The 27,417-nt window shown below is 31.9% G+C and overlaps 1 protein-coding gene across 4 annotated transcripts in view; it reads left to right on the plus strand.

The window, feature by feature from the left end:
• The window catches only part of LOC133335508 (protein grainyhead), a 161,555-nt gene that overhangs the window by 73,952 nt on the left and 60,186 nt on the right, over positions 1-27,417 (plus strand). Inside the window, exon 1 of one of the 4 annotated variants that reach the window (XM_061543787.1) lies at positions 26,801-27,075. The exons of the other annotated variants lie outside the window; for them this stretch is intronic. Coding sequence (XP_061399771.1) covers positions 27,029-27,075 — 47 coding nt within the window. The 5' untranslated portion in view covers positions 26,801-27,028. Of the gene's footprint in view, positions 1-26,800; positions 27,076-27,417 lie in introns of those variants that run through there. 4 annotated transcript variants of the gene reach the window in all.

Genomic DNA, 27,417 nt, shown 5'->3' on the forward strand with positions numbered 1-27,417 from the left:
ATCCTTTTAAAGTATTTAAAAATATTTCGATATTCTTCAATATGTATATTGAATGAATTCACACCATTTGACCTTGATTTGTTTTTTTTCATCTTCACATTTTCTTCCTTTTCGCTCTTCAAATAAATGATGATCAATCGAACATGTAATTTTCTTTCCTTTAGACATCCTCCTCCTTTGCCTCCGATACAGCTAATTATGTGTTACTTTTCTGTACGTTTCTTCCTCAAAAAAATCTAGCATCACTAATTACATACGATGCAGCAGATAATGATGAACAATTTTCTTCAAAATCCATTTTGAAGCTGCTGTTGTTGTTGTTTTTGTAAATTTCCAAAGGGTATACTGTTATGCATCCGTCCATTCTGTTATTTTTAATCATCTATGCCAATGCGCATTTCACGCAATGCCTGTCCGTTTGCCCTTCACCTATATAATTAATGACCAAAGCTTCATCGATAATCCTTTACATCTGGACATTCGTTCACTTTTCCTCAAAAACACACATACGCGCATGCGTTAGAGTAGAAAAATCCGTAAATGAAATATATTTATGCGCCGAAGCAAAGCAATTTAATTGCCGCCGCGTTGTTATTTGCTTTCCCACAAAAGGTGGGGTAGCAATAGAGATTTGTAGGGCGTTTTATTCCTCGGTTTCTTACCACTGCGCAAAAGGGTTGAAATTTGAATATCAGCGCGAAAGGAAGGGGTTAAAATGGACACTGAGCACCACCAAACTTAAGGGATATGGTGTTGTGTGATTATTACCTTTTGTCAAGCGGCGGACATTAGCTAACTCTCTAGGTTACCTTGGCCGCTTCGGCTGATCGTTGAATATGCAAATTTTTCAATGCTGGCCGTTTTTCGTAAAATAAATAAAAACAATATTTTTCATTTTATGTTGGGTGGTAAACTGTGATTGCCTTGCTCATAAATCTTTGTCTTTGGCGGGCAACCAACCATCCATCCATCCATGGCTTTCATGTGTGATTACAGCATTGCCTGCCACCACCCTTGTGGCGGTCAATATTGACCTTATGGGTCAGTTTACTAATGATGTTTTATAATAAATTTTTGTTTGGATTTTTGTGTGTTTGTAGTTTCGTTTATTCGCTAACAAACAGCTGTGTAAATTGTACAGAAAAAAAGTTCCCTTTTTCCACATACAATGTTTGATGTTAATTATTAAAAAAAGGAGTACCTCATATGTCTATTTTTATACCCATGTCTAGTATTCGAATGTCCAATTTATCTATTCACAAGTTTTTTTTCTGAAAAAATACTTTCCTTGATTTTTTTAATGAAATTGTTGTATTTTTTATGGTAAAGAGTGACCAATGCTTTACTCATTATAATTTATTTTCAAATGAAATGAATACTTTTTTAATTAAAAATGATATCTATTTGAAAAAAAAATATGAGAAATTGTGGTATGTGCTGCATATTTTTTAATCCCTTATTAACCAGACATTTTATTATAAAAAACAGGCATTTATAAAATTGACGGTAAGAAATGGAAGATTGGGCTAGAATTTTTAATTGGCATTGAATTTTATAGACTAAAACAATTAGGCCTGGCCATTCTATGAGAACCATGTAAAAAATTTTAAACTGTATTGAAAAAATTCATCTAGAATTCGGAAAGCCAAATTACGGCCACTTCGAAATAAAAACCCTTAAAAATGCATAAAATCTGGTCCCTCTATATATGTTGGGAGCTACATAAAAAAGTCGACCTACATTGAAGTTTTTTCAGCAAATAATCTGTCTAGAAAAATTCTAAAATGTCAAAAATCAGACGGGACATTTATATTGCCGTTATATCCAAACATGGGCCTAAATTGAATTTTTTGTGCAACTTTGATTTTCAGCTTCCAAGAAACCAAAATACCAAATTATAACTTTTTCGGAGAAAAAATACGGATGGGGACGGATCTCTACGTGGGGCCTCAGCGAAAACTTGGACTTATAATGATTATTTTATGCATATATGGGTTTTACGCTTCAAGACCCTGAATACCAAATTACAGCCACTTTGCTTAAAATGAGGATAAAGCCCTCAAAATACCGACGATATCGTGGACCTATGCAAAAACTAGGACCTACATTGGCTTTGGTTTGTAAAAATGGCATTAATGCCAAATGACGGACATTTCGGTGTGAAAGTGCGACTAAAACCTTCAGAATACCGAAAATAGTGTGTTACCCTTATATGAGAAATATACCAAAACGTTGGACCGATATTGATAATTTTATGTGGGAAATTTGTTTACCCAATGAGAATCCTAAATATGAAATTAGAGGCAACTTGGTAAAGAAATTCGCCAATAATTCCCAAAATACTGAATAATGAAGGTACTGTTATATTCGGTGTAATCTGAAAAGTGGACCACTATCGATAATTTTTTGTATAAAGTTTTTCTAATTAATGAAAACAGAAATTATCGAATTGCTGACAATTTGTTTGAAAAAAGATATCCAAAATACCGAGTATTAGGGAATACGTTTATGTAGGGGCTTTGGCAAAACGTGGACCGATAAATCCCATTTGAAACTCAAAGCATCCCATAAGTAGTAATTATGTGTGTGCAACATTTCAAAGCTTTATCGTAAATATTGCGATCCCTATTATGATTTCAACAGACAGACGGACATGGCTAAATCGGCATAGATTAGGAATTTATACGAATATAAATGGGGGTCTCCGACAAATATTTCGAGATGAAGTATACGGAATGAAAATTTTAATACCCCCTTCAACTTATGGTTGAGGGAATAAAAAATCCACTTCCCCTGAAATCAATTAGATTTTTATAGAAATAATTTCCATATCTGTGTACGGATTTTTACTGGAAAATGTCTTTTCTTTCGACGTGAAAAAATATTCAGTCCAACGGATTGATTAACTTCAAAATTTCCTTTCCATTCCGTGTTATTGGATTGAGCTGCAATGATAAATAAATACTCCCTCAGTAAAATCAATGCTTCAGGTACTCAATGACATCTATATAAATAGCAAAATATTTCCTAGCCTTTTATCATTTGTTTTTGTCTTCATAAAAATTAAATTTTCCGTCCTCTAAAATTAATTTTTTCATATAAAAATGATTACAATTAAGCTATTAAAAAGGCTTGTCTTCAAAGAAGCCGACGGTGTAAACTTTTGACATTTAATGACAAAAAACTGTAGGCACATCACCTCACCAAGGAAGACATTTAAGGTTTTCAACACTTTCTTTCCCATAATAACAATTATTACTATTTTTCCTTTATTAATTTTCTATTTTATAAAAACAAAAAACGTCCTTCTTCAAGATATTTTCAATTTGTATTTAAGCCATGCAGGCGTACATATATTTTGTTTTAATTTTTTTCTCTCTACATCATGCCGCCAACTACAACTAAGGTTGGACCGACAAAAAAGTCTTTCCATGCTTACGTCTTGGCCATGGCTTGATGCTGTTGCTGTTGATTTTCTTATTTGATGCTAATTAATGCGATATGTATGAGAAATTTATGGCCCACACCCGAAAATTTGTATACATCAAATACGGATACATAGTGTATGTGTGTGTATCGGTGTATTTCTTTGAAAAACTCACAAACATAGATATATAGGCATATAAAAAAATCATGCATATGGTTGGTGTTTTTATATCAAATGTAGATATACGATATGTATGTGTGTCTGTATGTATGTCTTTTAGTTTACAGCTCTTGACTTAAGATTCTCAAAAGCACTAAAATCGCCGCCATCATCACTGAATTATCATGGTGATATGGCGCGGGGGTTACTATGACACCACTACTTAATACCTATAGATTTCTGTGTGTCGTCTGTCTGTTCATCTGTCTCCAATTGTTGCAGGTGTGTATTTATGGAGGCTGTGTGTTACCAAATCTATATTTTTTGGGGGTATTTGTTATTGTTTGAAATTTTAGTTTTTTTTTTTGTGAATGATTGTGACGTTAGTGATGTTGTCTTTCGATTTCCTTAATGAAAATTGTTTTTTTTTCTTCTTCTGTAAAACATTTAAATTTAATGGCCTACCAGAGCTGGTGGCTAAGTTGTTGTTCCATCGCATCCCAAGATGATTTAACAATAACTAATTTGCATATCAAATTCAATAAATTCATAGTAGATGCTTTGTTGTTGTATTTTCGTTGTTTTTATTGTAATTTATATTAAGCAATAATATGGGTATTTCCATAGATTTTTTTATTTGTCAATTTATTTGATTTTGAATTTTGTATATACCTGGGAATTTCCCATGACAAATATTTGCTGTTTAATTCATTTAGTCTATGAATTCTCAGTAAATAATGAAAGTATTTGTTAATTTATTGATTGAAATACATTTAGTTAAATTTATTTCAGTTGAAATATTGATCATTTATTTTTATGTTTTCGGCCAGGCCGAATTTTGTATACCTTCCACCATGAGGTTGACATTCAAAGGACCGAAATTAATCCGATCTGTTATGGGGGCCATGATTAAATTGTTTATAGAATTAGAGACAATCTGTGCCTAAAATATGAAATAATGGAGGGATATAGGTATAGTAGGCCTTACTCATAGTTTTTGATAGGCATATTTTATACCCATAGATAATAAAAATTGCATACAATTTGGTTGAAAAACTTTACAGAATATTTGGGAATACTATTATACTGAGATATACCAAATTGTGGATCGATATATCCCATTTTCAACACTAAATATTCTAGGGGTAGTAGTAATGTATATACAAAATTGCAAAGCTCGATCTGAAATATTTCGGCCACTATCGTGATTTCATCAGACGCATATGACAAAAAAATGATCAATTTATTCTAAGGACTGTGGACATTTTTTTTTTTGATTACTTAAAAAACTCCCTACTCATTTATTTAGATTATTTTTAAAAATAAAATTGAGTGCATAATCGGTATGCAAACCCAATTCAATTATTGTTATAATTATTCTGTCCCCTTTAGACCTACTCAATTCAATTTAATTTAATTCCAATACACTATAGAGTTACCCATATGTATAAATCCTTTGTTGTTGTCATTTTATTTTAATTTTCATTTAGTTCCACTATCAGTTTTTGTGTGTTTTGAATAAATTCAAATCAAATAAAAGAAATAATACAATAAAATTTCACTTTCTATATATGAATCGGGTTTGGGTTATCGTCTTTGACCAAAAAATGTTTTCTTCTTCGACGACAACGACGACTCTTTGGCTTTGTCTTTAAATGTCATAGCTATAAATATATGTACATAATTTAAATTTATAGTCAATTTTAATCCATTTCGACTAATAAGACAAACAGTATTACAGACATACCCACCTATACAATAAGAACTACTAAAGAAGAAAAGCAACAATAATAAAAAAATAAAACAACAACAGACAATATGAGGGTGAGGGTAAAGGTGTTGCTGCTGCTGCTGATGACGACAATCATTATATGAAGAGGATAAAGATGACTTTGAAGGGGGAGCGAAGATATCAGACAAGCAGAGAACACCTGATGTGCTGTAATGTGTAGTGGTGCCCTTAACAGAAAAAAATCTGAAGACAAAAATAAAAATACACCTTTTTCTCTCTCTCGTATTTTTATAGTTTATGACGTTTCGGCTTAATCAAATATAATTACAAATAATTCTTTTATATCTTCCAACTGGCCTGTCTGCCTGCCAGCCAGCCTGCCTGCCTTGCACTTGAAAAGGCCAAAATACACACACACTCAAATACTCTTCGTCATCATCGTCAGCACCATCATCTTTGTGTCTTAACTGTCCGTTAAGGGGAATGAAAAGGATTCCTTTTAACTTCGGGAACAGATAACATGATTTTCTCACACTTGGTGTTGTCGCCTTTCAATTTTTGGTGCTTCATTGTTTTTGTTGTTGTTATTATTGCATTGTACACGTTATGTTTGCAGGACACGCACATGATCCTTTTGCCCAACATACACACACAGAGCGATGGTACACATGCTCATTTAAAACAAAAAAAAAATAACATTGACTGTGTAGAATTTTCGTTTGGCATTTTTTGTTGTTTTTATTTCGGGGTTTCAACAACGTTTTGTAATCTCAGTTAAATGAATGAAACAAACACACACACACCCATACATAGATAGTTATACAAATGGACAGGCCGGCAAAGGAGTCATCATATCTGTTCTGTTGGCAACAACCACCTCACTCGTTTTCAAATTTTATGATTATCATTCCTGATGTGCGCATGTGCACAAACATGTAAACTAATGGAAAGGATCGACGAGGACCTTAATGTCCGTAAATGAGTGTGTATGTGTTTGTGTGTATTGTTGTTATGATTTCAAATAGGAATATTCTTGCATGGACAGTGAGTTAGGTGTCAAATTAAGCAATGGACATTTTTTGGGAAATACATGTTGCATAGAGGTAATAAAACGTTTTTTATTGCATACTTTTAGGGGAAAATTAAATTATATAATTTAAGGGCTCTGTTTAGGTTAAAATTTAATTGTTGCAATCTTTTTGGGAGACAATTATTGTAAGGAATCTAGAGATATTTTTAGGATTTTTGGAACTTTCTTGATTATTTCTAACGTACATAGTTCGGCACTGTGAAAAACTCAAGTATGAATTTAACATTTCAAAAATGTTGGGAATAAGTCCGGAATTATTCTTCCAGGAGGAATATCTATTGGTACTCTAAAAAGTTTCTAATTGTTTTTAAATCTAAGAATTATATCTCAGCCCTATAATCTTTCGTCACAATAAAGTTTTTTTTATAGAAAAACGTCCAACACAGAAACCTCGTGAAAATCCGATTTTCAACTCAGCAGACTACTAAGGAAAATCTACGCAACATAGGAAGTATATTGTCAAACATTGTAAAACATTGGTTCAGAAGTGATGTACGATATTCGGCATAGCACTTGCATTTGGACTCTCTCTGTGAGAGAAATCCCGCACATTATTATAATTTTTATGTAATTTCTTTTAAATATATTGCCTACTTTTAGGCGAACAAACAATACATTTCGGATGGCAAATATAATATATGACAAGTGTGAGCTTATGGAATAGACATCCATCTCCGGATAATTACATTCAATAATATTTGAATGTTTATTCATACTAAATTATATTGCATACTTTTAGGCTCATCATAGTATTGCAAGAAGGTAGAGGAGGGTTACATTATTAGAGTGCATGATTTAGGGTGAATATACCACGTTTAAATCGAAGGAATATTTCTCAGCACTAAAATTACAAAATTTTATTCAATGTCCCATGAAATTAATAAAAAATATTCGAACCATTTCTTTCATAAAAATATATTCAATTTGTTAATATTTCTACAACTATCTTTAGGCGTCAAAAGTAATGTTTTAATTATTGCATATTCTAAGGTAATTCAGAATAATTATCTGAAATGTGGCCCATTTCGAATATGAAATGGGTCCAATTTTTGTGTGTGTTTCTCCTATAATTATGTCACAAGCATTTGAAAATTGCATACCCTTTGGATACTCTATTTATAGACCTGCTATAATTATAACATCCTAAAAGTATGCAATTTACATTGTACAATTATATTTGATTTATCCGTAGATTTTTAAGAAAAAAGTTGCATATTTTTTGGTCGTACAAGTTTCCACTTTATGTGTACATTTTTTTACTGCACAACCCAATGTGTACATTGTGCAACCCAATTTCATGACCTTTCCATTTTTGTTACACTAGTATTGGTGATAACGTTGAATATTTCGTTATTTTCGTTTTATCATCATTACTTTTAGTCTGGCGATTGTCCGCCCAAGCGTCCTTCCTATCGTCCAGCCTGCCAGACAGGCAACCATCCCCTTGAGTTTGGTTAGGTTTGATGTCGGTACAACAACCACTGATTTTTGTTGCATTTCAGTTTTAAGTGATTTTTCTTATCCATCGTTAAGAGCAGACGTGCATAGGATGCGTAAGGATAGTCGGATGGATGGACGAATGGTTGGCTAGCTGGTCGCTTGATTTTAAAATTGCATGATGTGGTGGATGAATGAATGGATGGACGCTGATGTCTTTAGGTTCCCGTGTTGTTAAAAAAACACTGATGATGCATTAAAATTTAACTCAAATGGACATTTGATGATAAACGAAGGACGTAGGAAAAAGGGTTTCTTTCACCTTCAACACACACAATAATAATTTAAAACAAAATAAGGGTTGTTTTTCTACACTAAATTACCTGATGATGATGATCAACAACATCATCCTCATCCTTCAAATGTGGCATCTTAAGTCCAGTGTAGATCTTACTTCATGCAATGTCTTGTCTTGAAAGAAAGGGTTGTTTACACCAATTCATCGTCCTGCTGCAGGGACGCAGAAGGAAACTAATTTGCATAAGCTTTTCATTTGTTTTGTCTTTGCAGCATCACATGGACATCATCCATCCTTTTCAAGGGCGATTGTCTAGGCAAATGGTTCACAATATTATCGGACAGTTGTGTCCAACAATGACACACAGAAAACCCAAAGTCCTTAGACAACAACAACAAAAAAGGATAAAAATTTCTCAACCACATTCCCTAGCAGCACTGGTGGTTCTTACGTCCAATCCTTTAGTTGATATTTTGTGTTATTATGCAAATGAGTTTGAATTGTGTTTTGTTTTTTCATTGTTTTCTTTCTTTGTAAACTAACAAAAGGGTGCTTTTTGCCCCGTCTTTAATGTGGCCGTTGTCCGAAGGAATGACAATCTCCTCCTGGGCATTCCTAGATATGATAAGTAATTGTGTGAACAAAAACAATAGCAGACGAAACTGAAGAACGAAAAAAGCCCAAGGCGTTACTAAGATTTATACTTTCATCCTTTGTAAGGATTTTGTTGATGAGCATCTGCTTTCGCGGCCGTTAAGAAAATCCCATGGCGAATTACTTAGGCTTCGTATGCTTCTTCATTAAGCGAATGCAAACACAGCTGTTGATTTGATAGACAGCTAAGTGATATTAAAAAAAAACTTTGCACAACGGCCGACGTCAATATACATTTCGCTTAAAAGCAAAAAAAAATCGTAGTAAAACAATAACAACAACACTGTAATTCCACAAAAAAAGTTTATTGTAAATGCATTTGTGTTGCTGCCTCCTTGTCTCTGTGGCTTTTACGAACAAATCACCATTTAGATTTTTTATGATCTTTTATTTCTTTTTTTAACAATCATTTGATAGATTGCTTGAGATATTTTTATGCCAAACAGCCCACAATAGTTACAATAAAATTTGCGATTTGTTGTAACCGCAAAATGGGGTTTCGACGTAGTGGTTGCTGTCGCTGCAATTTGTAGATAGCTTCACTATAATATTGGCCAAATGCTAAATGATTATAGCAATAATATTACAATTCTTGTAAAAAAAGCTTTACAAAACCATAATTTTTTACACAGCTACATAGTGTATGTCGATATTTTTTTGTAAAATAAAAAATCATAAATACATTATATGTATTTTTTTCATTCGATTGCGTCTTCAATTTTAAATGCATTTTTTTCTTCCCTGCCTACTTAGTGGAGTTTTTATGTAAATTTGAATTGGCGGTTTTTGTGGTTTCTATTTATACCAATTTGACATAATCATTTGTGTATTTTTTGTCGTGTTGCCGTTTTGACTGGAAAATAAAAGGAATATTTTCATAATTTTAGATATATGGTTTCGATAATGTTGTAGGCCCATAGTTTTGTTATCTCATTTTGTCGCAAAGACAGAATATTTTCTCAAGAGATGTAGAAAATATTGAGAAACAGGTTGGCGTTCAAGTATACACAGTTACTGCAAGTCGGTCTTTTAAACAATAAATGAACGCATGATTTACTGCTCTTAGAATCTATTTTTTAACTTTTTCATCTTCTATTTCTATACAGTTATTAATTCCTTAATGTTTCTTCATTTATGAGAACAAGGAATTTACAAGGATCTTTGAGAACAAGGACCATTGCTGGCAAGCATTATTTGCTAAATTTGTTTATTAAAAAGGAGGAAAACATTTTTTGTTATTCTACAAAACGAGAATAAATCGAAGCTATCCTGTATCGTGCCAAATTGAGTCCAATATATCATGAAGAAGAAAACAATTTTTGTATAGTTAAATAAAGGTCGGACAGACCGAACTTTTTATAATTTCCAACATGTGGTGCGTTTAAACAAAATTTTTAAATCCGTCGGAATATTTATATTGGGACTATGTCATTGTAAATTATCTGTTAGTTGGTTGTTTATGCTCTGAGAAAATTACAGTCACTCAGTTCGGACTTAAGTTGGACTTTTGTTTATGCATTATGTAAAAATATGGAACTATATTTTTGTGAATGAATTAAAATGAAGGACATTTTCTACAGGATATTTTATCACCAAAGTATAGATGTTGTTTTTAACCCAATAAGAACCCGGCATGCCAAATTACAGACACTTCGATATGAAGCAATATCTCACAAATGGGTATAAAATCAAATCATGGCTCTATATTAAAAATATTCTACAGATATGGTAATCAGCCTCCAAAATGTCGTATTAAACTCACTTCGATTGTAAATGCAGTAAATGGGACTGGACCTTTATAGGAGGGCTATGTCAAAGCATGAGCCGCTATTGAAAAATTCCACAATGATGATTATTATCCTGCCAAATGTGTCTGAAACGTTCAATGGTACGAGACCTTTATATGGGGGCTAAACCCATGCTCTTATATGGATTTTTTTTTTTTTTTTTTTTTGCAAAAACTTCACATGGTTGTGGATATAAAAATAAACGATTCATAACAATTATTTTTTTAATAAATAAGGGGATATTTTGAAGCCACAAGCTCTGCAACATTATTCATATCACTCCAAATTTTACTAAACTGCTCTAGGATCGGAAAGATATTGATCAAAATAAATCAAGAATTTATAAAGGAATTAAATTCAGAGCACAAATTTTTAATAACATCGAAATACGTGACTAATTAATAACGACTGCATAATTAACTCCAATATAACGATTTTAATTGTCGCCACCAATGAATACTTTATTGCCTTTAATTGTTAGTTTGAATTTTACAAAATTCACTCAATAATAATATTCGAAATTTATGTGGATGTCTGGTCATTTGTTATTAAGATATTGATTAAATTTATTAGCTAACGGTGGGGTATATTTTTCGATTTTAATTGTATTTCGAATTGTTTGGAATGAGGAAGACGTTTACAAAAAAATAATTGGTATAAAAATTTATCGGTGAAAAAATAATCTGCCTTTTTTGATGTTCGTATCATCTACGGATTATTTTGAAATCAGTGTCTTCCTTTTCATGAGCATTGCATGCTTGACTATATTCTGTAATTCTTAAGACGTCCAATAAATTTTTATTTAATTTTTGTGTGTGTGTGTTTTTTTTTAATTTTGTTTGCTTTTAAATTGTTATGCTCCTCTTAAATTCACATCAAAATCCCTTCTTTATCGAACATATTTATAAATTTTTATATATGTGTATAAATAGTAAAGCTATATTCCTTATAATTATCATTGCCACATTTCCTTATATAGCCACCAATTTCCAAGTTCTTTCCTGTCTAAGATTTCTTCAAAACAACAACCATACCACTCACTTTGTTATCCATTCTTCCGGTATATTTCCTCATACAACTTTCTTATCAGGAAATTAAATATTTGCAATTTAACATTGATATCGTGCAACCCACCTCATGTCATTTTACATATATATACGACATGTGATAACATACACATTAACTTTTTCTTCACATATTAATTTCATAATTATTATATATACATTTTTTAGACAATGCAATTAATTAATTCACACACCACCACTCTTCTCCACCTCCTCACATTCCTTCAACTACCAATCAGTAGAATACAAACTGAAACATTTTCAAACATAAATAAAATGTTTACAATTTATACCTGTTAAATGACCGTTTACACACCTGAACGACTTTGAGTTATGTTTTGCAGTCATGTATCATATTTTTTGCTTTTATTTTTTTGTTTTGCCACCACCTAAACCCTATACGACGTGACGACCACCGCCATTCACTATTTTCCACTGTTTTTATTCATTTCCCATAACATATGAAAATATACTCGTAAATGTGTGTGTGTGTGTGTGTTTATGCGGTTTGTGTGCCTTAGCTTCCTTTCCTCTATTGTGTACCTATCTATGGTGCCCATGGCATCGTGGGTGGGTAATGGAGCGCATAATAATGCGAAAAGTGCATGTTGCTCATTGCTATTGTTGTTGTAGTTGTATCTTTTTTGTTTTCGTTGTTGTTATTGTAAATAAAGTACTTAAGCGCGTGCGCATGCCTATGTTTCATTTGTAGTTGCAACACGAAATAAACGAATTTAAAGTGGCAGGCGGGTAGACAAAGCCAACTGTTGATGTCTAGCGAACAACCAGCCAGCCAGCAAGCTACTCAGCCAACCAAGCGGCCATCCAAATGAACAAAAGCATTCATTACCTTCAGTGGCTTTTTAAGGAACAGTGTTTTGAGGTTGATTGTAGGAAATATAGAAGAGCTCTTATTTGATATCAGAGATTCTCATGGGCTTCCCAACCTCTCCACCAAAAAATGATCGATCAATATTGGCCACAATTTTAGGATAGACCCTATATAACGGTACCCTCCATTGTTCGGTATTTTAGGAAGTTTGGGGCACATATTTCAAACAAAATGAGCTCTCATATTTTAAATTAGGTATTTTCACTCGAATTGACTCTTATTGGATAGTAGGGAATCCCAAAAATTAATGCTATAGACCCTCGATGTGGTATAGCTTTCATATTCCAATTTTTGCTATTTTGAGCCAAAACGAAGTCAGAAGCGTAATTTGTCATTTTCGATCCTAGCCCAATGTTCTTACCTGAGAGTCTGTCTGTTTGGCTATTTTTTTTTTTCGATAATAGAAAATTTCGTTTCTGTCGAATTTAACGATGTTTCCTGTTGGTATATTTCATCGATTCAAAACACTGTTCCCCCTCATATTATTGTTCATTTTGAGCTGTTTAAATGGTGTTTAAGTTAATTGTTTTCCTTCTATTCTGCACTCCCTCTCTCTACCAGCAGCAATTGCAGCAACAGCATGTCACACTTGTAGCTGTGTAGTTCTTATGCAGCAGCTTGGTTGGCAAAGGGGAAGCTTATACTCCACAGTGTACGAGTATACATTTTGTTGTTGTTGGGTAATTGTTGTTGTTACTGCTTGGTATATTGTTGTTATCGTATTAACCACCAATCAGTTTGTGTAGGCGTTTTTTTCGGTTGTTGTATTGTCATTTAATGCTTTGTAGTTTTGTTGTTGTTGTTGCTGTTCGCTCTTGTGTGTATTTATGTTTTTACTTGATTACATGACATGTTAGTAGTATTGATGTTGCTGCTGCTGTTGTTGCTGTTAGTGGTGGATTTACAAAACAACAAAATGTTTAGCATTCTTAATGAGTTTTGTGTTTAGCAAAAAAGTCAAAAAGTCGCACGCTTTTAGGGCTGTAACAGTAGGCAGTTACCTTGTGGTATGTACACTAAATGCAGCACACATACCACACACACACACGCACTCACTCGCGCATATGGCAGGGCGAATGGTGGCATGCATAAAATACCATAATAACAATGAGGAAGGTTATTTAAGACGACTTAAAGAGACCACCGACCGACCAACCGACCTACATTTATGTCAATAGTTTCCTTCCGTTTTGTTGTTTTTTTTTTTTTGCAATTTTATTTTATTAGAGGAAACCTTGTGTGTTGTGCCTGTGGCCCAGGCCGGACAAAGTATTTGCAGAATGTGTGTGAAAATGTCATAAACGGAAATTCGTTTACAAATAACCAGGGCAACACCAAGTCAACACTTTTTATTCTTTCATTCAACATCTTTGCATTGTTGTTGTTTGTTATTACAATGGTCTTTTGTTTGGAATTAGTTGCTACAGCAGCGAAAATTACAGTGTAACAAATCCAAAGGGGAGGAAAACAGTTTCTTTTTGCAACTTGTTGCTTCTGTGGGACATTTTAAGAGGGGTTGCAATTCTTTCTTTTGTTCTGCATTTTAATCCTAGAACAACAAAATTTTGCCAATGAGGCTTTACCTCCTGCACAGTCTTTTTCTTTCTTTCCAAAATTGACTTCTCAATAATGTCGTCATGTATATGGGAATTTTGGTGGAACTGGTGCTTCCCCACTTGGTTGGTGGTTGCTTGCTTTGGTTGGTAGTGTTAAAACTTAATTAGTAATTTTTTAATTTTCACATTAGGACCTCATGCTGCTCATTGTTTTCGGATGATGGTGTGGTGTGTCGATGAATAACAAAAAAGTGCTAAAAACTTAATTTACAAATCTCACAAAAAAATGAAACAAACAAATCGGCATCAGCAGCAGAGTACTCATAAAAGAAGATACCGCTTTTATTTGATACAACACCAACGGCTACCATTATGTTATTTCCTCCATACCACATTCGTCCCTCCATCTAATGTCAATTTAGATTCTCACCGCCAAACAACAAAGTTCGTCTGCTACCAGCCATGCATCAGCATCTTGAACATCATCATCATCAGGTATAGCTCCATTGTTAGGTCTCGGTGGAGAGATAGTAGCCGCAAACACCCATGCCTTTGACTTTGACGACGTACTTATCAATTTGACATCGTGTGCTAATGGCGCTAAATAAATAGCTAAACAATTACCAGCGGTAAGCTATAGACAAGGCGAGCACACGAAAAAACAAAAACAACAACAAACACCAAATAATAACAATAAAACATTTGTGAACAATTGTTTATGTTTATTAAGAGTAAATATGTAATATTGATATTGTGTTGTGCATCATTGTCGGACAGCCAGACAGACAACCATGGTAAATATTGAATGTTTACTTGCATGGGATTGTTTTTTGGAAGTTTACTGTTACTTTTTTTGGTAGCCACTGGTTGGTTGATTGCTTGGCTACCGTTGATTTTTTTTAACAGTAAATTTCAAAATAATTGTGTATTTTTCATTTAATTTTGGCACCTGCAAAATTAATAGAGAAAATAATTTGAGGAATATTGTTTACCCTCTAGCATATGATGGACATTCAAAATACTTAAAATCGATCGGGAATTTTATATGGAACCAATGACATAATGGGGAGAAAAATTGCAAAAATTAGGGAGTACCATTACAGACTATAACTGATCATGGTCCGATATTGATATTTTTAAGAGGATGATTTGCCATCTATTCAGCTAGTCGACATTACCCTATTTCGTGGTTTTATTTTTTATACGATTTACTTAGGTTTGCATCTCGTCTATGCTACAGTTTTCTCGCGTTTTTTTTACAATTATCAAGTCATGGATCTCAAATGTGTTTGGTTCTTAAGTATTTTGTTTGTTGTTAACGAGTATAAAAAAATAGATAAATTTGCATAGGGAAATGTTATTGAAATGTGTTCTTATGAAAAAATTGATGGAACATACAATTTAAATTCCACAATTAAACAAAAAATATTTTTTTTTATTTTTCACACATCATTACTTACGTAGTTTTTTTAATTATTTTCAAAGCTACTGTTGCCAGACGAAGAGCACCAGCAGCCCATCTATGAAAATAATTACACTTAATTGGTTTTTGGCTTTTGGCTATGTTGTTTTGTTTTATTTTGTTTCAATGCGTTTAACATCATGAACACGATGCTCACAAAAAAACGCTAAATGATGAGCTGAGTGTTAAGCTTATCTCTAAAATGAATAAAATGTTAACAAATTAAAACAGAAAAGCAACAAAAAACAACAACAAATGTTTAACAAAATAACATAACAGCAGGTACAAAAATACACCAGACTGACAAAAATCTACTTAATTTAATTAAAAAACTCATCTTGTCGTCATCACAGTTTAGCCTTGGACAAACAACAACAACAAACAAGAAATAAAAAATAAAAAAATAAACTATTTATAAACAGAAAACTTAAAGAAAAACATAAAACATTTTTTTTTTGTTTCAAATCGACAATTACATTTTAGATTTAAGGCTTAGGCGGTCGGGTAATGTAAACCGCCATTGGTCATAAATTAAAGTTTTGGGTGAAATATTTACCTAAATGATTGGCTGGCTAGCTGACTAGATTGGCTGCATTATATGTGTATGTGTGTTGTCATGGCGTTGTTGATGGTGTTGGTATGCCTGTACAACAACATAACAGCAACAGTTCAAATTACAATGCAATTAATATGCAAATATGCCCACACGATGTTATGGTGGTCGTCATTTTTTCTGTCCGTCCATTCGTTCGTTTCGTTGGCGTTATTTTCGTACATACTTTATAAACAATTATTACAATATTAACAAAAAAATAATGGCCAGAGAGCCAGTCATTGCGATACTTTATGGAGTGTAACAACAATTAGTGTACGGTGCAGGGGCAGGTTTTCCAATTTCCAACAACAACTATATGTGGAAAATCCATTATTTTGTCATAACCCACCAATAAACTAAAAAAATATATTATTGATTGATGTCAAAATGAAAAATTAACAACAAAAATTCCATGTTTTATTTTGAGGTCCGTAAATTATTTTGTAGTCTAGGTATTTTTGCAAAGAAAACTAACAAACTGGTTCCCACAAAAATAAGAAAAAATGTTGTGAGATAGCACATGCCAATAATATGTTGCCATATATATTTGTTTTCATTTTGGGTGGCATCAATTAGATTAGTTTTGTTTGTTTGTCTTTGACTTGATGCCAGGCACACACACGTTTGGTCAGCCACTTGTTTCGATATTAAAGATTTTTTGTGGGAGATTTTTTGAAGACAAAACACTGAACTTGTTGAAATCCAAAAAACAAATAGAAATCACATTAATAACATATTTTTGCTAAATAAATTGTGGATACTGTTGATTTTGCAAACCATAGAAATTAATAGGGAAAAAATTGTATCCTATTAGTTCCATTTCAAAATCACAAATATTTGAAATTAATTGTGAAATATCGAATAAAAATATGACATACATTATAAAATAATCAATTTTGGAGAGCAAAAAAAGGGAACGGAAATTTGGAAAAGAAATGTGGTAGTGGTATGTCTTCGATATGTGTTAGAAATATGATATTCCCTATATTGTGGCAATTATAGACTGTCCAGGTCGGACTTAAATTTTATACCCTCCACCTATCTATAGGGATTTTTATATAGGGCTAATTAATGAAATTCTAAATTATCAAATTATTGTCAAATTATTTGAGAAATGTACCCGAGCACTAGGGGGTATCGTTCTATGACGACTACCTCGAAACTTAAGTCAGTATTTATAATTTTTGATTAAGAGATTTCCCATCCAATGAGAATTAGAAATAAAAATTGCCAAAATACCGAATATTTGGGAGGTATGGGTAAATAGGGTGGTACTTTAAATAGTGGGGATATATAAAAAGTTGACCAATATTTATCATGCTCAAGCTCATAACCAATTCTATTGAAAAACATGCCCAAAGTACTAATTATTTTGGTTTACTGATATGTGGAGGCTAAACCAAAACGTGGACTGATATATCCCATTTTCAATACAGAACTTCCTGGGTGAATATCTCGAATAAAATATTTAATATACACTCCAGCTTATGGTGGATGATATAAAAAGAAAGAGGGAGAGAAGATTCGAAAAAGTAAGAGAAATTTTCAAAAATTTGAGGCTTGCAATGTAGTGAGAATATATTTTAAAAATTCGCTTAAAACGTTCACACCACTTTCTAATGCCTTCCAAAACTTACATTCCCTGATTGCCTTCGAAATTCCAAGATTATTATGTCTGCCCCTTTAAGCCCTCTGATAGGTCCTGCAGAATGTAGCTACTCTGTATAAGTTTATCCATTTAATTTGTTTTAAATTTTTAAATAATTCTAAAACAGCTTCCATTTTTAATGACACTATAATTATATATAAATATAAAATATATTACTTCTAACTATATATACAATTTGTCATTTAATCAATCAAAATCAGAAAACAATAACAACAAAAAAAAACTTCATTAGAAAAACAAAACCAACGATATTAATATTATGCAATTTCGTATCGAAATAGTTTTTTGTTTTCAAATATGGCGACATGATTTGCAAAATTAGTCAACATTTTAAACTAAATAGTTGTTGATTATCTATGCAAATTGTTGTGTCTGTGTGTGTGTTTTTATAACACAAAAACAAATTCTTTCTAATTCCGTATTGACAACAAAACAATTCTCGAAGTAGGAAAATTTAAACAAATACACACATATACAGTTAAGAAATTTAAAAAATATACAACCACAAACTAAACGATAATAAATTGAATAATTTATTAATTAAAATATGTCTAAATAACAAATGACTCATAACAATTTCCAAGTGTTTAAGGGTAGGCAAGACAATTTAGAAAAAAAAAGCTCTGAAACAGAATCAAACAAAGAAGGCTAATACCACAGATATAAAATAACAACGAAAAACAGTTACAATAATAGCGGACAATTACCTTACAATTCAAAAATGTAAACATTTAAACGTCAGCAATACCAAATTGGTTGGCAACTTGTTGAAATGAAAAAAATACAACTCAGATGAAAAAAGAAACAATTTAACACACATATTTGTTTTGTAATATATGTGTGATTTTGTATGTGTGTTTGTATATATGTGTCTCTGTGTGAATGGATTATTAAATGACATTACAAGTGACAAAAAGCTATAAAAAATAATTAAAAAATTATCATACCTTAAACAGAAGAATTAATACAAATCATTTACAAATACACATACCGACACACAGAGACTCACTGTATAATATAGCGAGCTTGAAGATTGCACATGAATTGACCACAGAGTAGAATATCAAAGTGTGTGTGTTTGTTGTGTTTTTAGTAAGAATTGAAACAAATAATGAAATGATAAGATTTATATAATTAAAAAAAATACAACAACACAAAAAATCAGCACACACAATAAAACAAAAAAAAAAAAACATCACACAAAAAATGAAGGACACACGTACATTGACTGCAGTTAACACTCACATATGTATATAGATACGTATTTAAACGCATGCCAATAATAAAACAAAACCAAATTGGGGAGAGAGGTGGGGAATGGCCATTCAACCATATAGTCCACGATCAGATCACACCAACACAGAATGCTATCAACGAAAAATGCTTCAAAAGATCAGTGGGTATTTAATGTTTTTTTTTACTTTTTTGTAGATTTGTTTTCTTCTTCTTGTGTGCTTTTCAAAAGAACAACAATAACCATAACTACTTGTTGTCGCTCAATGTACATTAGATGTTTCTGAAGAATTATGTTGGGGCCACAAAAGTAATTGAGAATTATTGTGTTTATTTGCTTGAAAAAATACACTAGCCTTCAGTGAAATTTTGAAGTATTTGGAAAAAAAAACTATTAAAAAATCTGGGATAATTGCACGGATTGTACTTCCGAAAATTCACTGATTTTTTTGTTTCTACAAAAAAAAAAAAAATAATAATATCTCAGAAATTGGCTGTAGTATGGTGTTTCGAGTTATCATTCGGTATTAAATATCTGCACTAAATCTTATCAACATTAGTCCATTCTTTAGATTTGTCCAGAATTTTCGGCATTTTATCTAATCTCTGTGAAATTATTCTGAGTAAGTTTTCCATAAAAAAACAAAAAACTTGACTTGATACGACACAACTTGACCCACATTCCTTCAGAACAAAAACTGTTTTAAGAAATCAAACAATAGTTACAATTATGCAGATTAGGAGCTTTCCAAAAATATAAATAAAAAAATAATATTTTTCAAGGGCAATGTCATCTATCGTTGCCTTAAAACAATACCAGCATCTACTTCTTTGGTGATTGTCTCGACTTATTACATTGTTGCTTTTTCCTCCACTAGATAGCGTTTCTAATATCGACTAATTTATATTCTCCATTTGTAATAATTTCGTGAAAACAGTATCTGAGGGTAGAACTCTGAGCACATTTTCAAAGGAATTTACAGTAATTTGGTATTTTGTAATGTTTCCCAAGCGGAATGCCATCTATCGTTGTCTGAAAACAACACCACCATCTACTTTTATGGTGGTTGTCTCGACTTATTACAACGTTGTTTTTCCCCTTCACTAGATAGCGTATTCTAATATTCTTGAAAATGCTGTATATCGACTAATTTATATTCTCCTGTAGTAATCATTTCGACAAGACAGTATCTGAGGCTAGGAATTTGGACATAGGTTTGGTTTTAGGATTCTCATTGAATACCAAATCTGCCTAGATATAATTATCAAAATGTTTCAATTTTTTAAGCTAGACCCTATATATCGGTACCTACTAAATATGGGTACATGTTTTTTTGTTAATTTTTGTAGACTAGTGTTATTATTACTGATCAATTGATGTTGCTAAAGAGATCTGCTCTCTGTACACAGAGCAATTGCCGCTTAGAAAAATATGAAAAAAAAATAAAATAATAAAAACCATGTTGATTATTGCAATTAAAAATTACCAATGCTGATTAAACTCTATTTTTTTCTTTGAACAAACAATGACTTTTGATATTGAATTCATTCATGCCCCACTGGACAAGCAAACAAACTTTGTCGACACATGCAGACATCATGCTCCACAAACTGAATGTGAGAAAAACGTTACTTCAAACCAAATCGACAACAACAACAATACACTTTATAACAAAAGAAATTAATGGAAAAAACTTTAAAATTATTATTTTATATTTTTTTTTTTGTTGAGATAATAACAAACAATGAAGTTCAATGCATAAGAGATGGGAAAGAGTAGAGAGGGAGGAGGGGAGGAGTGTAAACAAACCAAACACGCATGCAACATACACTTGAGTATGACATTATTTTTTGTTTAGTATTTTTTTTTTTAACAAATTCAAGGTTAAAAGGTGACACACACAGGCAGCTCATAATTTTGTATGTGAGAGAGAAACCAGGCATCTTAAAAAATAAAAATAAATAATCACTGATAAAAATCCATTCACAATTAAACATAACTATGGGTATGTATACACTTGACATATGTAAAATACGCACTTCCGTATAATTTATCATTATTGGGTTTTTGTTGTTGAAAAGGGGAGAGAAAAGTAAAAAAAAAATTGAATGAATAAATAAAAAATGAAAGGCTTCTTCTGTATGCTGTAACCTTGTTCGAAATAAAATTTTTTTATTAAAGTCTATGGCTGGCTTATAATGATTGATCATATACATATATGTATGTACATCTTACAGAGCCAAGATTCTTTAATTACAAAAAAGAACGCCATGCTGATTGCAAGACAGTTTTTTCTTCTTCTTTCCAACAGCAACAACATTGTAAAATAATAGTAACTGAAATGATCGATGATGCATAAATAAGTAGATTTAATTGACTTATCAAGTGATTAAGTATCAAAGTATTTCGTTTCGTTTCATATGAAAAATCCCATTCACAACGATCAAAAAGTATTAAGGTAAATGGTTTGGTTGTAATCAAAAAAAAAAAAAAAATTCTAGCAATTCTGCCTTCCAAGTATTTAAAGTTTTTTGAACTTTAGCATACTTAGCTCAACTGTGAAGTAAGGAGATTTAGAAACAAAGTCATTTTTATTTTGAAGCCATATTAAATTGCTTGATTAGTGTAGCGCGAAAATTACAAGAAATTAGCGAATTGTTGCTGTGAGCCATAAAACTTACAGAAAAATTAAATGTTTGCCAATAATCACCGTTTTGTGTGCGATTGTGTGTGTTGGTAATTTCAAGCAAATCACTAGACTTAAGACACAAACTCAATTATTAATTGCCATATCAAAAGAGTAGCATGTTGTTGTTGTTGTTTTCTGTGTACTATGTAAATCTATATGTTTAGCAAACACTCTCTGTGATATATGACAGCGTTAATGTAATGCATAACGAAAGATTTAAGACACAAACATGAACCAAGACACACACACACACACATCTGTGTCAAAAACAACATTACAAAAATTCCAATGTCCGTCAGAGGCATGCACAAACTAAATTAATGTTTTATTTTTTGTTTTTGCACAAACGGAATTTTATATATATTGACCATGAACACTGAAACTATTTTTTTTTTTTTCGTTTTTGAGATTATAGGGTAATAAATTTTCGAAATTATCAATATAATATTGAAAATAAAATATATACTCGTATGTAATGGAATTTATTACAACAAATTCTTGTACATTTTTATATTTTAAAACATGTTCATCCGGTCAGTGTTTGCGCATATAATAAACTAAATTTGCAATGAAATCTGATCACTCTTTGTTTATATCACTCACGATTTTGATATTTGCTTAGTGTGAATTATCTTTTAGCTGTACCGCCATCATCTCCAAGTCACACATTCGGTGTTAGGACTTGAATGTTTAATTTTTTTCACCAATAAATCTATGTTTAATACTTCCATTGACATTTTGAAACTTATTGTTAATATTTAAGATTGTATTGCAGAATAAGCCACAAAGCAAATTTCAATATTTTTATTTTCCATGAAAATTTCGAATCATACATTTTTGGATCATTATATCCCAATGAATTTGACAAAATTGGTCACGTGAAATTCTATATACATATATTTTCTTTGGATTGACTACCAACTATGGTGCATTTTTTTTTTCATTTATATTTTTCTACACCAAAAACCAAATCAATTTATATATCCCTTCGATTTTCCCAATATGAAACCGTATTTCATGCTATTAACAATTTAGAATAATCAGTTCGTTATCTGAAAACAATACCACCATTTAGTTTTCTGGTGGGTGTCTCGGCTTATTACACCGTCGTTTCATCCTTACATTAGATGGCGTTTGAAAACTTCTCGAATATGTTGTATAATACTATCAATAGTGAAAATCTCCTTATCGCCATCTAGAATCGTTCACTAAAATTTTGTTGCTAAACTTCTAAGAAAATAATAGGATAGGAAGCTTGAAGGTGGCAAGATTTTAAGATATTTTTCTCATGCTTATCAGATGTTCAAATCATGGTTTCTGTTCCAAAAATTATTTATTCCATGTGAAATTATTTTGAGTAACTTTCTCCATAACAAAACTGAAATCCCCAGTTAGACCCATACTCTCTTATGGAGAACCGAACCCTTTTATTAGTAATGTATTAGAAATCAATAATTAAAATTATACAGATATCGAGCTTTCCAAAAATATAAATCGTTGGAAAACATATATATATATATATATATATATATATTTCGTTGTAATATTTCCCAAGGGGAATATATCTATCGTTGTCTGAAAACATAGTTGTTTTCCCCTCCACTAGATATCGTTTCTATCTATGTAACCATTCGTGGAAATAGTATGACATCAATTCTAGGAGATAGGACTTCCATATGCTTTTTTGAAGTGTTTTGGCCATTTGTTCGCCATAGCTACAATTTTTAAGTACGAAGTGTAATGAAGAAAAATCTCGCGACTGTTAAATTTTGTTAAATTTTCAATTCGATGCATTTATTTTTTTGTTTAAATAGTTTTCCAATTGGTGGAGATTCCGAAAACATTTTAATTTTTTTTTTTTTTTTTTTTGATATAAAAATTTAGTACATTTTTCAGAGATGATACGGTTTCTGATACTCCATGTTATTGGGTTTCAAGTTAACTGTCTGTTCGAATAATTGTTTATACAACAGATGGCGTTAGTAACCTAACCTAGGCAGGAATATAAAAATAGGAACGATTAATTAATTTAAGTTTAATATGCTAGTAGAGTAGGGATATTGTGCGCTCTTCTTACATGGAAGAGTGTACCCATATTTATTTACTCTCAAGTATATCGAACATACAGGTTATAGCAGTACGTCGTACCAAGCATTCAACTCATAAATGACGTTCAATATTACAGAGGAGCTTAGTCGCCGTGATAAACGTGCCGTTGTTTTTGTAGAATCTAAAACTATAACCCCCACAATTATGATCACAATTTTTCTGTATTTAATTTTTACTAAACATTTAAATTTATGTATCCAAAATACCGTCTTGCAAATTTACATCTTAAATATTTCACACCTCGAACTAATGAGATTATGTAGATTCTTAACAACCTAACCTTACCTAATTTTTTGTAGCTGTTTTTTCCGATCTTCGTTATTTCATTCTTATTCTGTACCCAAATTAAAGACCTACATTTCACTTTCATTTGAAAACCACCACAAAAAACTTGTTTCTGGACTTTTATTAAAATATAGAATATTTGTTTTTTTTCGGGTAAATTTATTAATGTTGCCAATATTTATTGGCTTTAGTCGCACAATTAAGAAAAAAAAACAAAACAAGTTTTGAAAAATTAAAAATCTTTCCATAACAACAACAGCAATAAAAATCGATTTTGAAAAGAATATTTTAGCAGGTGCCTTTAGAATTTTTTTCTGATTCTGCTAATTCTCCTTTTTTTCTGTGGCATCTTTATATGGTTTATTTGTTGTTGTTATTGTCTGGTGTATTGGATATTTGTTTGAGTTTTTAATGCAGTTAATTTGCGTTTATTAAGTAAATCAAATTGAAAATGTCAAATGTTAAACCTGTGTTTTAAAAAATTTATAATTTATTGAATAAAACAGACAGGCAAACATACACATACTAATATTATTCTTATGTGGCTGACTGTACATTTTGTGGTTGATTATTTTTTTTTTTCTTTTTCATACTACACGTGTAGTGGTGTTTGTTTTATTTTGCCAAAATTATTTGTTTTTATTTTTCTGAAACAAAAAAAACATCATCCGTCCGTCCGTACAGTTAATTATTAATGTTTCTATATAGACTTATGCGTTGTGTCGCTGCATTTTGGTATATAATCGAAAGCACAAATGAAATGGAAAAAAGTTAATAAAATTAACAAAGCAATAATAATTTTGAACAATTTATGGCTTTTTGTTGGAATTCTGACAGAAAAACAAAAAAAAAACAAAAAAGATTCTACAAAAAGGTATTAATAACAATTAACTAAGATTATTCTTAGTCTTCCTTTTGTTTCTTTGTCAGCTTGGTGTGTGCTGTTTTTTTTTTTTTTCATCTTCTGACGTTATTTGCATTTTTTTTTTTTTTGAGTGTCATAAAAAAATAAAACAAATAATGTTTAAAAAAAACATTTTTCGAAATGCAATGGAAATCGGTTAATCATTGATATGTGTGATATGGTTCCCAATCACAATAGGATGTTAAAATTGCGATCTGATGCTATCATGTTTAAATATAGAATATATGTTGAGGAAGACTATATATTAATTTCCTGACAGAGCGTCAGAATGGGAAAAATAACATTTTTGTCAAATTCGGTTCCGATATACATAGATATAGCTCCAATATATAATTTCGTCCGATTTCACACCACAGTTTGATTCAATTGTCAACTCGTTGCAAATTGTCCTTATTTATCCTTCCTAACAAGCCAAGGTGCCACACAAAATATTACAACCAATATTACTCCTAGCATTTGTGTGGTCCCATTTCCTGATGATTTCATATTTCGCTTCCTCTTTTTTTATTATTATTTGATTTTTTCAATAATAACACTAATCCTTTTCCTTGTGTTTTTATATATCCTTTTGCCTTTTCTACTAAATTATGTGTTGACATTTAATGGTTTAAACTTTCTATTGTGTGTTTCTTTCGTTTCTTTGTCAATGGCTCCGAAAACCCAATAATAACAAGGGAAGTTGCCTTTTTTATCCCGTACCTCCAAAAGGAAAGGCCTGTTACACACAGTCTTCTTCTTCTTTTTTATGTTGTAATAAAACAATCGGTTTTTTACGAATGATTTAACAAACGACAAAATATTGAGAACATACGCTCTACCAAAATATGTTGTCTGTGTTGTGTGCGCCCTTAAAGGATAACCGAACACAACAATAAGGAGCTCCTGTTTCTTACTGTCTTTCTTTCTTTTTTTAGCCGACAAGCTTATCCTGCTATCAGATTTCAATAATAAAATGTTTCAACCCTTAAGAAGACAGTAACGAACAAACGATCTGAAATTTTATTTTATAGTCAGTCTATGGATTGCATTGAAAAACAAATTTGCATAATTTTTTTACGGACTTCCCTTTCCTTTTGTGGCGCTAGAAAAAAAAACATATGAAAAAATAATAAATTTTGTTCCCTTTTTTAGATGGGTTAGAAACGGAGCGTGTGAAATAGTTTTTAACGTTTTTGCTTTATCACACTATTTTTTTGGGTGAAAAATAAAACTTGCAATATTTTGATAGTTAATTGCTCACTTTTTTGGAATGGAAAAAAGTGATACAAAAAACCCACTTAAGTATACTTTTAAAAAATTTACAAAAAAATAACTTTTTAAAAAGGACAAAAAATTGTCACCGGAACACACTTAACTTTGGGTTATTTTCTTTAAATTTGGTTCTCAAAATACACAATCATTAAAAAACGTAACCCATTAAACCCTTTAGACGCCGCACGGTCTTAACCAATGGTGATGCTCTCAATCAAAATGCCTCTTCTCCACCACCTGCCACACCATCATCACAAGCCCAAACGCTAACCATGTCTTCCTCAAATCATCAAAGCAGTCCCCATGAAGTTATCATTCACCAACACAATGGCAATACTTATCAGATACCAGCCTCATCGGTATCATCCCGCTATTTTGAACATCCCCAATTGACAACAGTGGTCTCAGCTGGTCCCCAACAGACATTACTTAGTCTATCGCCGTCAGATCAACAGGATCAACAACATCATGGACAACAACAACATCATCAACAACAGCAGCAGCAGCAGGATGATCAACAAAATGGTCTGCAGCAACAACAACAGCAACATCATCACCATGATCACGATCATCAACAGCAGCAGCAACAACAACATCAACATTTAATTGAAACCTCTTCGGGTTCGGTAAATCTAAGTGCCTTGGGTACGCCACAGTTACATCAGGTCCAAACCTCAAATGGCACCACTTCTTTCGTCTATGAATATTATAAAATGCCCGATAAGGATGCTGCCACCGCAGAGGCTGAACTACACTGGAGGTAAGTTTTTTCGAGGGACCAGGGATTGATTTTTTTTCAGGAAATTTTAATGTGATCATTTTTTTATAATTTTTAATTTTTTATTATATACTGATTCCCAGCATAATAGGACAAGTAAGGATAATAATAGTAGAAAAAAGGGCTGCCAAACTAAAGGGTTCGCACCATTTCGATGCAATATCATATACTTCTAAAAATAAGGCATTGATTTCTAAATTTGTATCCCCTTCACGACACTGTGGTACAGGGATGATATATTTGCGCATATGTTTTAACATGCAAAAGGTTAGGTCCATAGCTAATTATGAGGATATACTTAGAATAAGTATTTCCTTCCGTCGG

The sequence above is a fragment of the Musca vetustissima genome, unplaced genomic scaffold (genome assembly GCF_032173495.1).
Source record: "Musca vetustissima isolate MV318-11 ecotype Yass unplaced genomic scaffold, APGP_CSIRO_Mvet_v1 utg9639, whole genome shotgun sequence".
Taxonomy (NCBI): Eukaryota; Metazoa; Arthropoda; class Insecta; order Diptera; family Muscidae; genus Musca; species Musca vetustissima.